Source organism: Python bivittatus, unplaced genomic scaffold (genome assembly GCF_059951505.1).
Source record: "Python bivittatus isolate LINGU-HERP-01145 unplaced genomic scaffold, Pbiv_v1 ctg000700_np1212, whole genome shotgun sequence".
Taxonomy (NCBI): Eukaryota; Metazoa; Chordata; class Lepidosauria; order Squamata; family Pythonidae; genus Python; species Python bivittatus.
In genome coordinates, this window is record NW_028277098.1 from 3,023,623 (window position 1) to 3,040,155 (window position 16,533).

Here is a 16,533-nt window from a genome sequence, read left to right on the forward strand (position 1 = left end):
TTTAACTGAATCTGTAGTATTGCATAGCTCTGAGAGTTACTTCTTCCACTTAAAAGATTGGAATGGGGAAATAGTTGTTGTTGCAGGGCATATTTCCAGGAGGGAGGGGGAATTGATGGGGGAAGAGATACATGTATTACAGACAAAGGCAGAATCAAAAATGGGCAGGATAATTCCTCCTCTCTCAGTTTTTCTTGTCATGGTTTCTTGGAAATCAAGAGCTGACAATGCCTGATAATATCTGATCACTTGTATAGAACTCTTGAAAATAGGTCTAGAGTCATTTTAAAAGTTTATATGTGAGAAGGGAGATAAAACAGGTAATTTTTTGGCTGTCTAGTTAAAAATAGATAATATAGTTTACTTGAAATAGGATAGAACATCTTCACAGTGTTCTAGTGATTTCTGTAAAAAACTTCGTTACTGTCAGCCTAGTTGAACACTAGTGTAAAAAGTGTAGTTTCTGGGCTGCAGGTGGTCCACTGGGAGGGGAAAGTAGATGTGACTCTTAGGGCATCCTCACTTCCTTGCAGCTATCTCCTTTCCAGCCATTGTGTTTTCTACCCACTCACTACCACATTTTGCTCTGCCACTTCTCTCTCTATGAAGATGGAAGGAAAGAGGAGACAGAATTATAATGGCAGAAATTCTTAAACATCAAGTATAACCCCTGGTTGGTACAGATTTCTAAATTGAAACATTGTGCAACATATCCATCATCTCAGTTATAATATTAAAACATCCCAGGTAGATGTCAGGTTAGGCTTCACTGAACACATCAGACAGAGTAAGCCCACCATCTTTCTGGATAGTTGGTACTGCTGTCAATTGCTTTTATGATTAGGAAATGTTTTCTCATGTTCAGTTTGAATCTATCTTCATGCAACTTGAATTCTGTCTCATGCATGCTGGTGTGATAGAGATCAGATCTTGACTTATTCCTGTATAACACTTCTTCAGAGTGTTACCTATCATATCCTCCCTTAGTCTTCTATGAACTGTGGTGCCCAGAATTAAACACAGTATCAGAGTAAGGTCTGACTAATTCAGAACCACGTGGAACTAATACTTCCTGTGATTTGAAGATTATACTTCTGTAGACAAAATCTAAAACTGCATTTGGTTTGTTTGTTTTTTTTGCAGCCATATCGCTCTGCTGATTCATACAGTTTGTAATCAACTTCTATCCCTTAAAAACATAACCAATCAGGCCAGATGCCATCTTAGACCATTGTTTTTTCTCACAGTATTGAACCAGATATACCCAAGCCAGAGGTGGCATTAACTCTCAGAACTAATAGCTCTTGATAGACCTGTCCTCCAGTCCTCTTTTAAAACCATCCAAGTTAGTGACCCTTTCTCATGTGGTGGAATATGGTTGAACTTCAATTATTTTTAGTTAACCTTCAGACATTATGAAGAGGTTTAACCCTCTTAACTTTTCTTTGTAGTCTGTTTTTATCAGACCCCTCATTTTTCTGAAGTTTTTCCTTTTGTAGAAAAATGTTGGACCCAATTTCAAAGAATTGACTCAGAGCAGTTTTCAGAAAAACATAAATCCACAGTAACAAGCAGTAAGACATCCACAGTAACAGGATTCAAACAAATTGAGTATTAAAACATCTGCAGTAGGTTTAAATATGAGTCCTAGGCTGAAGAGTTTGTTAACCATTTAAGATGTCTAATAATAACAAAAAAACAGATGGCATCCATACACTAAGGAAAAGCCCTGTGGAAGAGCTCTATCTTCAGTGTTTGTTTTGCTTTTAATGTTGTCTAAGAGTCAGATGTCAACAGGGAAGCTGTTCCAGAGAGTAAGTGCTTCAACGGAAAAGCAGCATCCCCTGGCAGCAGCTGCCAAAACCTATCTGAGATAGGGCTGCAGTTTTCTCAGGATGATCTTGTTGGTTGAAATAATTCTGGCTGGAGAGATTCAAAGCATTAGAGCTTTATAGTAGTAAGGCATTGATCAGCAAGAACTAGGATTGAGCCAAGATGCTAGGAAGACAGGGAATTATGTGAAGTGTATAAGGAAGTTACTTCAGCCAACCAGGAACACTTTTTCCACAGATTTGTTTCTCTGAGTTTATGTGAGTTCTACATTAAGGAAACAATAGCACCATTCTTTTGCGTCAAAAGGGCAGTAATGGACCATGTCCAATATTCCTCAGAACCATCACCATTTATTTCCCAACTCCAGGCACATGGGAGAAAGGCAGTCTGTCAGTCAAAGACAAGAACCTGATTATTCTTGGAGTACCAATGGAGGGCATTTGGGTGCCACATTGATCCCTTCTGCAGTCCTTACTGAAGGTGAAGGAGGTCCCAGGAACTTGTGTGTTAAAAGTGCTGAGGCAGCTCTGAGGAGCTTTGAAATTTCAGTTGCAGCTTTTGGAGCCAATTGTGAATTTCATTTTAATAGGCAGTCTATATTTACAGAGAAGAGCTAACAGGTTCAGATGACATGTCAAAGGGCATTAAATATGATTTTAGCACTTGCTCCTGCAGCTGTTTTGTTGACAGATTCCTCATTGGAACAAGTAGATGTGTTTGAATTTCATGCTACTGTCACTTGAATTGTAGCCATAGGAAACCCTTGGTTCAGGATAAAAAGAGGTGATCTGAGATCTTAAATTAGACTGATTAAGCCTTCTCAGGATCCTAGAACCTTCAGGCTGAATCTTTTCCTTAGAAAAACTCCTTACAAGAAAAAGACCTAATTTCTTAGAAGAAAGATGGATGCTCTGGCTATGACAGCCTTTTTGCGTACCTTCATTTTGTCACATTTGGAGGCAGCTACCAAGGGTGTAGCCAGGGAACCCCTTGATTAACTTTATCATGCCTTCCACCTTCAGTAAGGATGCAAAGAAGTCACTTTCCCAAAATTAACAGTGTTGGACAAAACCAAGACAGACATTTGGATCTCAGAGACCCACTTCACCTTGATCTACATTGAAATAGCTAGTCTGGAGAACTAGGTCTTCCCCAGGGAGGGATAAATTAATAGGATCCTGCTTGTTTTATTCTGGCTCTAAAGCCATAATTAAAATCCTGCTGGTTATCATAGGGAAGGGAATAATCCATAATGCCATCCAAAAGATACAGAAAAGTTGTAAGATGTTTCCTTTTCTTCTTTAACAAAACTTGGAATGGTACTTAGGAATTTAATGATATTATGTTCATTGTTGTCCAATAAAGAAAGTACAGTATTCCTTGCAATAAGAAGTTACATAGTATACAATATTCATTTGTACATTTCCATGCTACCTAGAAAAGCTGCTTATGTTTTGAAAGACTTCTGGAAATTTTTAAAAAGCACTGCTATTATTTCATTTCTGCTATATGAAATGTTAAGGACTTGTTTCCAATTTTGTGTAAAACTGGCTTACAACCAAACATTTCTGCATTTTTATCTAAAGAAAATATTTCGCATATTTTCCTATATTCCTGCATTATTTTCCCCTATGAGCTAAATGTAATGTTTTTTCAGAAAGCTCTAACTTGAAATAATTTTTTTTTAAAAGTAATAGATTCTTCTAACCAAAATATAGTATTTAATCATTGGCATCCTGTATATTGTCAAGCTACAGTAAGTATATTTTGTGCTCCATAGAATGGTTAAGGCATTGCAGCATGATTTTAATGGTGACTGTGTGTAAACGTGTGAAAGACTTGAGTTTATACTATAGCTGTGATTTTCTAAAGCAGAACTAATGCAATCCAAAACATGTTAGACAGGAAAATAGATATCTTCATCTAGATGTGTTTTCCTTTTCACATTGCTGCTACTCCTGTTTGGATTAATTGTACACAAAACATTTTGAAATAAAAAAAAATTGCGCAAATCTTAATTTGGGTTGATCATAAAAAAGTGAAATTCTGCTGCCAAATGAGGGAGAAATATTTCTCTATGGTTGGAACTCCATTACATTCCCTCTTCCTTACCTCTCCACTCCAAAATCTTGGGCATGAGCTGCAACCATGTGGGAGAAACATTTCTGTATTTGTCAAGAAATGACAGAATAGCTTTACTGTAAAACATAGAATGAAGTAATTATTCTAGTAATTCAACTAGAATATGGGTAATGTTCAATAATGTACTAAATACCACTATATCTTCATTACTATGCTTTTACTAATTATTTATTAATTGGTTCTGATTCTTATACAGACCATTTGAAGAACAGATACCTGTTATGATTAGCACTGAACCAATAAACAACAGTTTACATCTGGAGGAAAATGGTAACGGTGCTGCTGTGCTGAAAGGTTCCAAAGATAGCAACAACAAGAAACGGGAAGAGCCCAAGTCTGGGCCAAAGAAACCCAAAGAAAAAGTTGATGCAATCTCTCAGTTTGATCTTAATAACTATGCAAGTATGTATTTGGAAATCTCTGTAAGATTCTTATATGCGTCTTAAGATTCTTAAATGCTCCTTCACTGGAGGTTTCCAGGAAAATACTGGATAGCCATTTATCCAAAATGGTATGAGGTTTCCTGCACTGGGCGTGGGGTTGGGCTAGAAGACTTCCAAGGTCCCTTCCAACCCTGTGATTCTATGAAATGCTTTCTTTATGAAACGTCCAATAGAATAATGGTGGGTTCTTTTTCTGTCCCACTGCATAAACCAAAGCTGTGATGATGACCATTGCTTTTAACTGGTGTCTAGGTGTAAGTCTAACATTTGGACTTTTTTTTATAGGCGTTGTCATTATTGATGACCACCCTGAAGTGACAGTGGTTGAAGATTCCCAGTCCAGCTTGAACAATGATGGCTTTACTGAAGTAGTGTCAAAAAAACAGCAAAAACGTTTGCAAGATGAAGAACGTAGAAAAAAAGAGGAACAAACAGTACAGGTTTGAGATCATGCATAATATTACTTTTTTTGTATTTTTTCTTATAGAAAGTATTGGGTATTCTGTGGCTCTTCAGATGTTGTTGAACTATGACTGCTTGCATATACCTTGCCATGATTCATATTGACTGGATGGACCAGGAGTTGAAATTGAGTAACATCTGGAGTAAATGGTGCTCATTCAGAAAACATTCTACTTGAAATTGGTGCCATAATTTCCCAAAACATCTTTCCTTGCAAACCATAAGAATTACCATACTGGATCCAGCTAACTATTCTGTTAACTGATTCACATGGTGTCTTTTAAATTGTTCATGTATTTGTTTGCTACTCTTCAGTCCAGGTTGTCCATAATTATCTGGTTGGTAGTTGATATAATAGCCATGGAAATACACCTTGTACTTTGTAGGAAGGAATGTCTAATCAGTCTGTTTGTGCTCCATAAATTCATCTAATCATTTTTTTTAACCAGCAGTCAAAAATATATTCCTTGAGTTAATGTGATGTTATTTGGAACAAGTACATCGTTTTGCCATTTATTTAAGCATTTCAGTTTCAACTTTCCTTAGTGGATCACCTCTCTCAACAGTCTTTTCTTTCTCAGGTTTGGACCAAAAAGAATTCAAGTGAAAAGGGAAGATGCCCAAATTCTAAGCTACCACCCAGGTTTGCCAAAAAGCAACAACAGGCAACTGCGGCGGCGGCGGCTGCTGCTGCTGCAGCTGCTGCTCAACAAGGTCAGGCTCAACCGCAACTCCCATTGCAATGTGTGTCTCAGATTCCAAGTCCACAAACTTCAGTTCAGCCACAAACACAAGCAAGTTGTGCAGTGAACGTCTGTACAGACTATGCAGGAACAAGCAAAAATCTGCAGAATGCACCTGCCCATAATGCTGTAGGAACTGAATTATGGGATAATAAAGTACCCCCTACAACCGTCCTCAGTGACATCTCTAAAAAATGTAAGCAGAGATCTCTTTTTCCATCTGGCTGCATGGGCAGGAGAAAGAAAAATGTATGCTTAAAGTGTTGAATAACTAACTTCCTTCCCTGGGCTTCTCAGTTCTTCTTGGCATGAAATGTTCAGCTCTTCATATGATACTGTCATGTGAAATAATTAGATTGTAAAGCTGCAGAGTTCAATCACACATCCTTAAAATGTGTATCATTATCTTTTTTTTTTTTTTGACCCTTCCAAATATAGTGGGTAAGTTTCCTATCTACTACTTGGTCTTTGAATGTGTGAATGTTGCCCAAAATATAATGGGAACTGTTTTACTACTTTGACATGCTGTGTTCCTCTGCTTTTTTCTGGACCAATTCCAGGAGTTTTTCTTCAAAGAGAATTCAGCTATACACCATAGTGAGAGGTTTATTTTTTCTCCAACCTCCTGAGCTTGGGAGGTATCTATAGATAACTTTTCTGAACTTCTGCTGATGTGTTTCACTTTCAAAAGTTCTGATTCATTTTATTCTTTGGACTTTCAGTAGGACCCATTAGTCCTCCACAGCCACCTTCTGTCAGTGCATGGAATAAGCCTTTGACATCATTTGGATCAGTTACGTCACCAGAGGTAACACATTAAGCAAACAGTGAATAGCATATATTTTGATTTAAAACTTGCCATGCATAAATATTAAAACAGCAAAACCTTTATCTAGGCCAGATATTAGAAGTTGCATTGTTGGGCACATTTCAGTTTTTTTTTAAAAAGCATTGTGATGCAGCCACTTTGTAATGGAATGGTTTGTTACAAATTTGCTATAATGGAGATTTCTCCAGTTACAACAAATTGGAAACCTACAATTTTGCTTTTTTCTCTCATAGATACAGCAAGACATTTGGACAGAGATAGGCACAGACAGATCCAGGCAGGTATAGACATAAAGAAAGGGATAGATATACAAAGTGGAAAAGAGAAGGCAGTGTTTTTCCTCCTTTACAAGTGACTGGCGAACATAGTTCTGTTGACATGAATAGGGGAAAAAAAACCCTCCCTAGCTGAAAAATAGCTGGAAAGGTGTGGAAAACACTCCCAGAGGTCTTTAAAGACAATCTCAGTCATTTTTTAGCAAAGGATCTCCCCATTCAAATCAAAGGAACTGATCCACTGAAAGGGGTGAAAGCTTTCTCCCTGACATAGAATCTGTAGTCTCTGATGAAAATGAGATGCCATTTCCCTCCTGCTGTTTCTTCTACGGTGCTTTTGTTCTTCATAATGAATGAATAATGATTAGAATTACTGCTTCATTCACTTGTATAAAGGAAAAATGACATGAAAGGTGCCTGCAGGCATCTTTTTTTGGCTGAATAGGTGGTGCATCTTAAGATCTGATGAATATGGAAGTTCATCCTGTATGATTATAACTTAAAATATGATATCATTTTTTAAATTTTAATTACATAGTACAATTAGCTAATTTTGTTACTGTATAATAGATCCTTCCTAATACATTAAATGTAATAATAAATGATAGTATAGAACAATACAGTGCTCAGTGATTCTTTTTAAATTGATAAATATCTGACAATAATTTACTGTGCATGCATTAGAAGTATATAAATTGATAGCACCTTGTGTGTACTCCATAAAGTTTATGAAACTTTTAAAGAAATCATCTTCAACTATCCCACAACTTTGTCCTTTTTTTCCTGTCAGTATCTCCATTAGAGCTGTTTGCTAACATTGAGCCCAGACTGACATGGAAAGATTATTTCCAGTCTTCCGTATGTGACTAGGAAAAAAATATTTTTAATTCTTTATGCTGCAATTTTTCATTTGCTCTCTTGAATGCTGATAATAAATCTAACCTAGGGCATAGCATAACATTTTGGTTAGTTATTTGCCCTATTCCAATACAATTTTTTTTGCCACAATGTTTGCATTTTCACACAAGACCATACCAAATATGTTCCAATTTTGTTACATTTTCATAGAACTTTGGTCTTGCTCCTGGTTTTATTAAACTCATCCTCTTAAGTGTTGGATTTACCATCTGTGAAGTTTCTCTCATTTAGCTGATACTGATTTTAAAAGGTTTTTTAGCCATGAAGAAGTTGAAAAATTACTGTGGAATTCAGTATTTAAGTCAGTTTTCTAACCTATTTTTAAATAATCTAGAATGCCCATTGATACTTCATGGAAAATCTCATAAGTATTAGAGATTCTATCTCTTTTTTCCTAAAGTCCTTTTTTTAAGAAGGCATACTTCAAATTTAGTGTTTATATCCTTGTTTTTGGACAGATGACATTGTTGAAAAAATCTGATGTATCTGCATTCAAGAGAGTAAATACTGTCTTACTACTAGTTTTACCTGTTCTCTTCCACACTACAAAGATATTATACAATACAAAAAAGGGTCAGTATTTACCTAACCTTTTGTTCGAACAACTAGAAAATTGTAATGCTCTAACTTGATCTATTTTTAAGCCATTACTATAATTTCAATCTGAAGCCAATTTGAAAACTTCTGACGTTATATTAACAAACATACTATTCAATAGTATTACATTGTAATACCATTGTAAATTAGGAATTCTTACTCCTCCCTTGTCTGAATTGCTATAAGCAATTTTAGTCCTAACCTGTGTGATTTTACCCTCGCATATAACGTCGTTCAATAACTTCCACGATTCCTGGAGAATTGCTTTAGAAGTAAAATAGATATCTTGATTGTGGCTATTTTCCCCAACCAGGATACTTTTATTGATTTCCATGAGTTAAGCTTCTGAGTAATATTCTTAATAAATGGTTAAAAATTTAATGAATATAGTTTCTCCAGTTTTTTATATATAACCTCTCCCAAATATTTAAATGCTGCAATACAGCACAAAAGCCTGCTTGAGTTATAAGTAAAAATTTTGGTGCCTTTACTAGGGAACACCTCCTGGACAGGAAAGTGGAATTGATTTGGGGATAGAAACTATTCAGTTTGGAGCTCCAGCCTCTAGTGGGAGTGATAGTGAAGTTGGCCCAGTTTCAGATAAGGCCTCGGAGAAGCTTCTTGAACCAAAAGAACAAAGGCAAAAGCAACCCCGTGCAGGACCTATAAAAGCACAGAAGGTGGGTGAAATTTTCCAGTTCTCATTCATTAGAGAGGCACACTGTGAAACCTTTTAATCCTATGAGTATTTTTTAACAGAATATGTAATGAAAACTCCTATGATTTCTCACATGAACTTGAGAAAGAGAAGTTTATGATTAAAAGTTGTAATAGTGAGGAAGAGGAATAGCTGAATACATACATAGGATGCTTAAACAGCAAGGACCCATCTTCTGCTACAGAATTATCTCCAGTCTTTAACAGAATTGTCAACAGAATTAGGTTTCAGTTGCTTTCTACTGATACAATAGCTTTCCAAATTATAGATAACTGTTGCATAGGAATTTCACTGAATAAATAAGCAATTTAAGACTTTGGAGGTAGTTGGAGCCTAGAATCTTAGATTATAGAACTGTATGTCACCAGATCTGTCTCTTTCTCCTTTCTTCCCATCCTGATTTTTTTTTTTAATTAAAAATGATGTAGCTTGTTGCAGTGCTCAGAAGTATTCACAAAATTTCTGAATATTCCTAATTTGGTTTAGGTTACTTTATAGAAATCTGAAGTTTCCTTGGAGCCCAACCGAATCTGAAGTAATCTATTTTGACTTGGAATTTGGAGATCTGCAAAATCTAATGAATTCTTCTACATTTTATCTCCCCCCCCCGCCCCCAGGTAGAACATAGGTAAAAGATAAATTCTCCCTTGAGTCATGTTTAACTCCTGGTGACTACATAACCATTTTCAGAATGTTTTTTGGCCTTCCCAATAAAGCCTTCAGATTTTCTGATAGTCTCCAAATACTGAGTCCAGCCCTGCTTAATGTTTTGGAATCAGCCAAGATTAGCTAGATGTTGCAGCCAGTTGGATTTTAAATGTTTGAGATGCTTTCAGTCTGGTCTTATTTCAGCATGGATAACATTTGTTCAGTATAAATAATAGGAATAATTAATGGCTTAAAGTGCTCTCTTTTATTTCTTAAAAAATGTGTGTGTGTGTGTGTGTATACACACATACATACATACACACACGCACATACATACACACACGCACACACACACACAGTGGTACCTCTAGTTACGAACTTAATCCGTTCCATGACTCTGGTTGCAACTCGAGTTGGTCTCAAGTCGAGGTAAATTTTCCCATAAGGTTCAATGTAAATACGGTTAATCCGTTCCGCCCTCTGAATTTGGTCGCACCACGAGGCAAATTTCCCCATAAGGTTCAATGTAAATACGGCTAATCCGCCCTCTGAATTTGGTCGCACCCCGAGGTAAATTTCCCCTATAAGGTTCAATGTAAATACGGCTAAACAGTTCTGAAACATATGCATTTTATTTTTAAACCTCAAAAACCTTCCAAACACCACAAAACACACCACAAGCCTCACCGAACATCTTGCTACCGCGATCTCGCCCATAGGAAGCTGCGACCGTGTGGCAGCAGGGAAAATGGCCGCGGATCTGGTTCGTAAGTAGAGGCAAGTTCGTAAGTAGAGGTAAATTTTGGGGGCCGGAGCTGGTCGTATCTCGAAAATTTCGTAAGTAGGGGCGTTCGTAAGTAGAGGTACCACTGTATGTACACACACACACACACACACAGAGCAAGTAATAATTGTCTACCATATATTAATTGCTACTCATGTCAGCCTAGGACTTAGACCTAAATTGCATTTGAATGTAGTTGCTTCATTTTCATTGGTAGTAGTAGTAGTGTAGTAGTCTCAGTCCAAATCAGCGTACAAGCAATAACCCAGCAATAACCCAGTCCAAATTAGCAATAACCCAGTACAAGCAATAACCCAGTCCAAATTAGCTATACAAGCAATAACCCAGCAATTTATTACTTCCATTCCTTCTTGTGGAATTCAGCATACACATATATTTACATTGAATACTGTTAATTCTTTTTAGCTTCCAGATATGAATCCAGTAGAAAACAAAGAATACAAGCCTGGCCCAATTGGGAAAGAACGATCACTAAAGAACAAAAAAGTAAAGGAGGCTCAACAGGGTGATTCTGAGGTGCAAGAAAAGTCCAGTCCTACTACAGTCAGAAGCCCAGATCCTATTACTTCTAAAGAAACCAAGGCAGCTAATGAACTTAGTACAGAAATAGGAACAATGATATCAGTGCCTGCTGCAGAATTTGGAACAACCCAGAAAGTAAGAAAACAGTGCCTATTTCTTTCTGCCCAAATTTTATCAGATACATTGTTTTATGAGGATTTGTGCAGTGAGAGCATAAAAGAGGTGTAAGATTATTTGCTGTGAGGACAATCTTGGTGTTAGTTCACTTCTTCCAATTTCAAAAAATAGTAAGATCTATTACCATTATTTTCTACTGTTCTACTATTGTTTCTGTAGTAACAACATCTGCGGAGAAGAATGTGATAATGGAGAATCTGATGCAAGGATTGTGCTTCAGTGCAGACTGCAGAATTGCTGGGGCCTACCACTATAGATACTTATCCTTTCAGTTAATTATGAAGTCAAATCTTTCACAAGGCTCTTGAGCATTTTTAATTATTACTAGTTAATAGCATGTGTAGATTGGTCATTATAGTCATGACAGAAACATGTAGAATCCAATATGAGACAAATCACCTAGACTGTCACATTTTGGGATTGATATATTTATGAATTATTTCTTCCTTTGTTACATAATGTATATGTGGAAAGAGTCTTTCAATCCACAGCTTTTCTGACTTGACAGTTGAATATGTGAATATCAAACATGTGACTAGTGTTTTCTATTTTTTAAACGAATGAGAATGTTGTGTTTCCTACTCAGTGAAGTCAACATGAAACTTAAAACTATGTTTCATATTTCTTTCACCTAAATCTATTTTGCACTGGCAGGCCATCTCATTATATGATAATTACCCTGTAAATGGTAACCAAACAGGGGTTTACTTTTTAAAAAAAATACTGAATATGTAACTTAATTGTTAAACTATTTTAATAGAGAAGTTCAGTTTGTGAAGCTGAAAATGACCATTTTTTTCTGTTTTCAAATCATACTTTTTAGGGAAATTATATTATTTAGGTAAGCTGCTTTAATTTTTCTTTACAGGAGTCTGTAACGGATTATACAACACCGTCTTCTCATTCCAGTACAGTGGCAACAAGCAGTGCAAAGATGGAAGAGGCTTTAGTTACAAATGTAGGTGTATTAATAATGTCATACTATAATTTGTCTACTTGTTATTTTTTTTAAATTAAATTATTTTAAGTTTCTGTTATGCCTGTAGAAAAAAAAAGTAAGCTACACTCCTCTTATCTGCTAAGGATAAAATCATAGATTTTAAATAGTGTTACATATATACTCCCAATTAAAATATCCTGGAAAATTTGTAAGAAGTGAATGAGATTAGAGATTGAAATGATATCTGCAAGATACGATGATGTGTTCTTTGCATATTAAAGTAACATGTGTAATACCATGTGGTAAGGAAGTGTGCACTATTGATTTCTGAGTTATTAACGGGAAAGTTAAGACTTCATACTTATTCGGGGTAATTAAATCTGTCGCTTCCAAAAACAGAATTGTGTAAATAACTTGCATATATAGATACATGTTCAGTTGAGCACAGACGTACTTATGTATATGCTCATACATGTGCATACATATACATCCCTTTCTGTCCCCTGCTGTGTCTCAAATGCACTTTTTTGCCATGAGGTCGGCATCAGTTGCAGTGAGACCATTGCCTGATTATGCATCTTCACACACTGGGCCAAAATATACTTTGCCCCCATAGGTCTGACATCTTGGATTCTCACTGATAATTTTGTGCCATCCTGGCCCAAAGCAATGGCTAAAAAATGGAGCTCCTCAGATTTCATTATTTCAACTTTGCATATTCAGATACAGTAGTAACGTTGGGGCAGCAGATTAAGGACTGATAACCAATTAGGTCTGGTATCTCTTCCCAAGGATATACTTCTGACCAGTTCGTTCATCCTTAGATTTGCTAGATACCTAAGTCAGATTACAGTCCCTAAATATAGGAGGGCATTCTCTTTGATTCGATTTGATGCCCTTTCTACTGCAGTCCTAGAAGGAAGATACAAAGATATCCTATTTGGGCTAAGGTTTTACCCATGCAGTAAAGTAAAAAGACCATAGGAACTGTTAAACACATGTTGTTATACTGCCTGTTTTATACTGTCACATGGTCAGTTAATAATCTCACATCTAAACAAATTCCCTGGTCATTCCGATTAATTTTACTTACTATTTTTACTCTCATATATCCACGTCACGACTCTGTTACCCTAAATACAGCTAAATTCTGCTATGTCATATGCAGAATTGACAGCCAACAGATTGATAAGCCCAGTTCATTTTATGATCTGTTATTTTTATATACAATCCATTTTTTACTAATGAGTTTTATTTTGTACTGATCTTTGACCACAATAAAGACTTGACATCCTTTTCTATTCTAAAGATAGCTAATTTCTCAGGGAATAATCTGACTTAGTCTTCTGTTCAGCATGTAGGGACATTTTAGAATGGGAAGAATAGAGTTGTGCAATTTTGTTGTCATTTAGGAAAAATGTATTGTATGATTCCTTTAACTGCACTGTTCAGCTCTCATTCCATTTTACTAAAATTTAATTCTGTATCAAAACTGCAACTGTGGTTAAAAAAAACCTTGAGCTACTTATCTCAAGGGATCAAAGTAGCTATATCCCTCTTTAAATGAGTACTCCTATGAATAATGTTATGATGATTATATTTTTATCCTGCCTTTTTTGAGGCAGTCATTTCAATGAGATGGGCAGTGACAAATTTGATAAATAAATAAAAATATATAACTCAGGGAGGCAAGCATACCTAATGCTCCTGCCTCCTATTTTCCCCACAACATTCCCGTGAGATGGGTTCTGCTGAGAGAGAGTGCCTGGCCCAAAGTCACCCAGCTGGCTTTCGTGCCTAAGGGAGCCTGGAATTCACCGTCTCCTGGTTTCTAGGCCAGCACCTTCACCTAAACTGGCTCTCTTTGTAATAGTAGGATGGAGATTATCTATCTATCTATCTATCTATCTATCTATCTATCTATCTATCTATCTATCTATCTATGAATGAAATAATGTATTTTTCACATCCCATCCCACCATAGTAAAACAAATGTCAGAGCACTCTACATTTCACCTGCTTTACTATGAGCTCACCCCCCAATTTTACCTATACTGGGCTGGACGAAGCCTGGAGAGAGCTCAAGCAGAGAATCTTTGACTTCAGCATACAAGAGACAGAACTAATATTTCACATCTTCATTTCAATGAACTATTGCACCTTCCTTTTACCATCCCTAAATATTTGTATAATCTACTTGTCCTGTCACATAGGAGGGCTTTCACACAATCACATTTGGCTGGTCTTCCAACAGTGGTACTGTTGGAAAGGTCTAATGGCATTCCTTGCCAAGAGCATTTACCATATTTTTCCGACAATAAGACGCCCCCATGTACAAGACGACCCCCACTTTTCCAACCCAAAATTAAAAAATCAATATTTTAAAGATAGTGCAGAACACATTTTTATTTAGTAATTAGGTAACATTGACCTGATACACTCGGTGGGAGGAGGTCCAAACTGTCTCCCTGCAGCTCTATTTCCATGCTCTTTTGCATAACTGATTACATTCAAGCACGAGTGAAACTGCAGATAGCTTGTCTCTGCAATCAGCCTTCCTCTAATTGGTTTGTTCAGCATCAGCTGACGTCAGTTACATCAGGCTCATGATTGGAGGAAGTCTGTTTGGGAGACAAGCTATTTCACTCGTGATTGGAAGCTAGCAACAGGAGGAAGCCTCTCTGCAGAAACAAAGTATGGGCAGTTTGGAACCGCGCGATTCTCGGCTGACTTCCTTGAATAAGATGCCCTTCAGTTTTTAGGGTAAGGATTTTAGAAAAAAGTATCGTCTTATAGTCAGAAAAATACGGTATATATCTGTTCAAATTCTGAAGTTGAGATAGTAGTGCACATATTTATGAAATGCCCTATTTACCATCCTTGAAGGGTAGAGGATGGTATTATCTCTCATCATAAATGACCAGATCAATTTCATGTGGCAATAGCATGCTACCTTTTAAATGATCAGGATTGGGAAGTTTCCAGAATGGCTGCCTAATTTTATCATACTGCAGTAACAGGTAGAGATTACTGGACCTGATGAAGTATCCTTACTCTCAGGTAGAGTAAGTTTTTGCTGGGTATTTGTATTCTTTTCTCAGTTGTTTGTCCTTTTTTTTTTTTTGGTCTAGGATTGTATATTTTTTAATAGGTTTAAACTTTAAAGTTCTGATTTGGATGAATTGTTTACTCAGAACTTCATTATGAAATTAATTTTCTAAAACTCTGGGAAAAAGGAAGGAATAATCCTTTGAAGAGAGATACATGAAACTGAAAATGCTTCTAATAAAACCATGGTTCCACAATATCTGTTATTACCATTGTATCAGCAGATAAAGCAGGGATTTTAATTGTCTAAATTACTCCTTCCTACTCTGATTCTTCAACCTTTATTGCTGTAAGGAAAAAGGTTTTAATACATGCATATTCTTTTGGGGGGGGCTTTAAAAATAGGAGGAATACCACAAAAAATTGAATAATTTGGGGAAATGGGTGCAATGGGCTCTAAATGATCAAGTTTTAAGACTGTAAGGAGTGTGAATTAAAACCATTCTGAAAGCATACATGTCTATTGTTTAAGTTCCATATCAATCTTCTATTAATGTTTCCTTGCCATCTGGTATCTAATTTTTTACTCTAATATGTAAACAAGTAAATACTCTGTGAATATCTGGGAAATAATTGTGAATGCAAAATAATTTTAAACTTGGAGAGGAATAGTGCTAATTAGAAGGGTGACTAAATTAAAAATACTTCAGCGTATGTCCCCTTTTTTCAAAGTCTGCACAGATTTTGATTTTGCCTGCTGTAATTGACGTTACAAAGTATCAAAGGTTATCTGGCAATTGAAAGTATTCCTTTAACATGGAAGCCTTATGGTAAATTATTCTTTTGTTTTGCAATTCCATCTCTGGCTTAATCATTGTGTTTGTGTGTGTGTGTATGTGTGTGTGGGGGGGAACAGAATTACAGAATCTCTCCAAGAGTTTCTTGTGGATAAATTGTTTCTTATTAAATGGATCTCATGATACTCAGTATATTGTGTTCTGGTTTGTGATAGTGTTTGTTGCTTTCCTTCTCTTCATAAGAGTTTAAAGATTTGAGTTGGATTATATCCAGTCAGAACACCTTGTAATTTTTAGGGGCTGGTGAATTTGGTGTATTGAATTTTGGCCTTGGGTTTCCTGATAGTTGTGTGGCTTAAAAAATTCATATACTTCTGTTGGTTAAACTAGCTTCATTCCATTCTTTGGCAGCATCACGTAAGGGTGATGATCTTAGAGCACTGGTAATGATGAGAGGAATAAGAGCATTGATGTTCTGTTTGTCCCTACTGGTTTGGGAAATCTTTTTAAGGTGTCTAGTCAAGTTCAAATACTGCCTCTGAAATTTTGAATTCAACTGAAGAGGTATCAAGTGAAATCATGCTATATTTGCAAGATTTTAGTTCTATGCTCTTGTGGCATTATGGAAGGAAATGT

The 16,533-nt window shown here is 36.3% G+C and overlaps 1 protein-coding gene across 9 annotated transcripts in view; it reads left to right on the forward strand.

Moving 5' to 3' along the window:
• Positions 1-16,533, forward strand: part of PRRC2C (proline rich coiled-coil 2C) — an 86,168-nt gene that overhangs the window by 40,285 nt on the left and 29,350 nt on the right. For 7 of the 9 annotated variants that reach the window (XM_007433747.4, XM_088128459.1, XM_007433748.4 and 4 more), the window contains exons 17-23: positions 4,172-4,377; positions 4,704-4,858; positions 5,462-5,819; positions 6,346-6,431; positions 8,737-8,922; positions 10,819-11,070; positions 11,981-12,070. In XM_007433747.4, coding sequence (XP_007433809.2) covers positions 4,172-4,377; positions 4,704-4,858; positions 5,462-5,819; positions 6,346-6,431; positions 8,737-8,922; positions 10,819-11,070; positions 11,981-12,070 — 1,333 coding nt within the window. Of the gene's footprint in view, positions 1-4,171; positions 4,378-4,703; positions 4,859-5,461; positions 5,820-6,345; positions 6,432-6,685; positions 6,734-8,736; positions 8,923-10,818; positions 11,071-11,980; positions 12,071-16,533 lie in introns of all 9 variants that reach the window. The other 2 variants (XM_025170216.2, XM_088128458.1) reach the window with 2 other exon arrangements.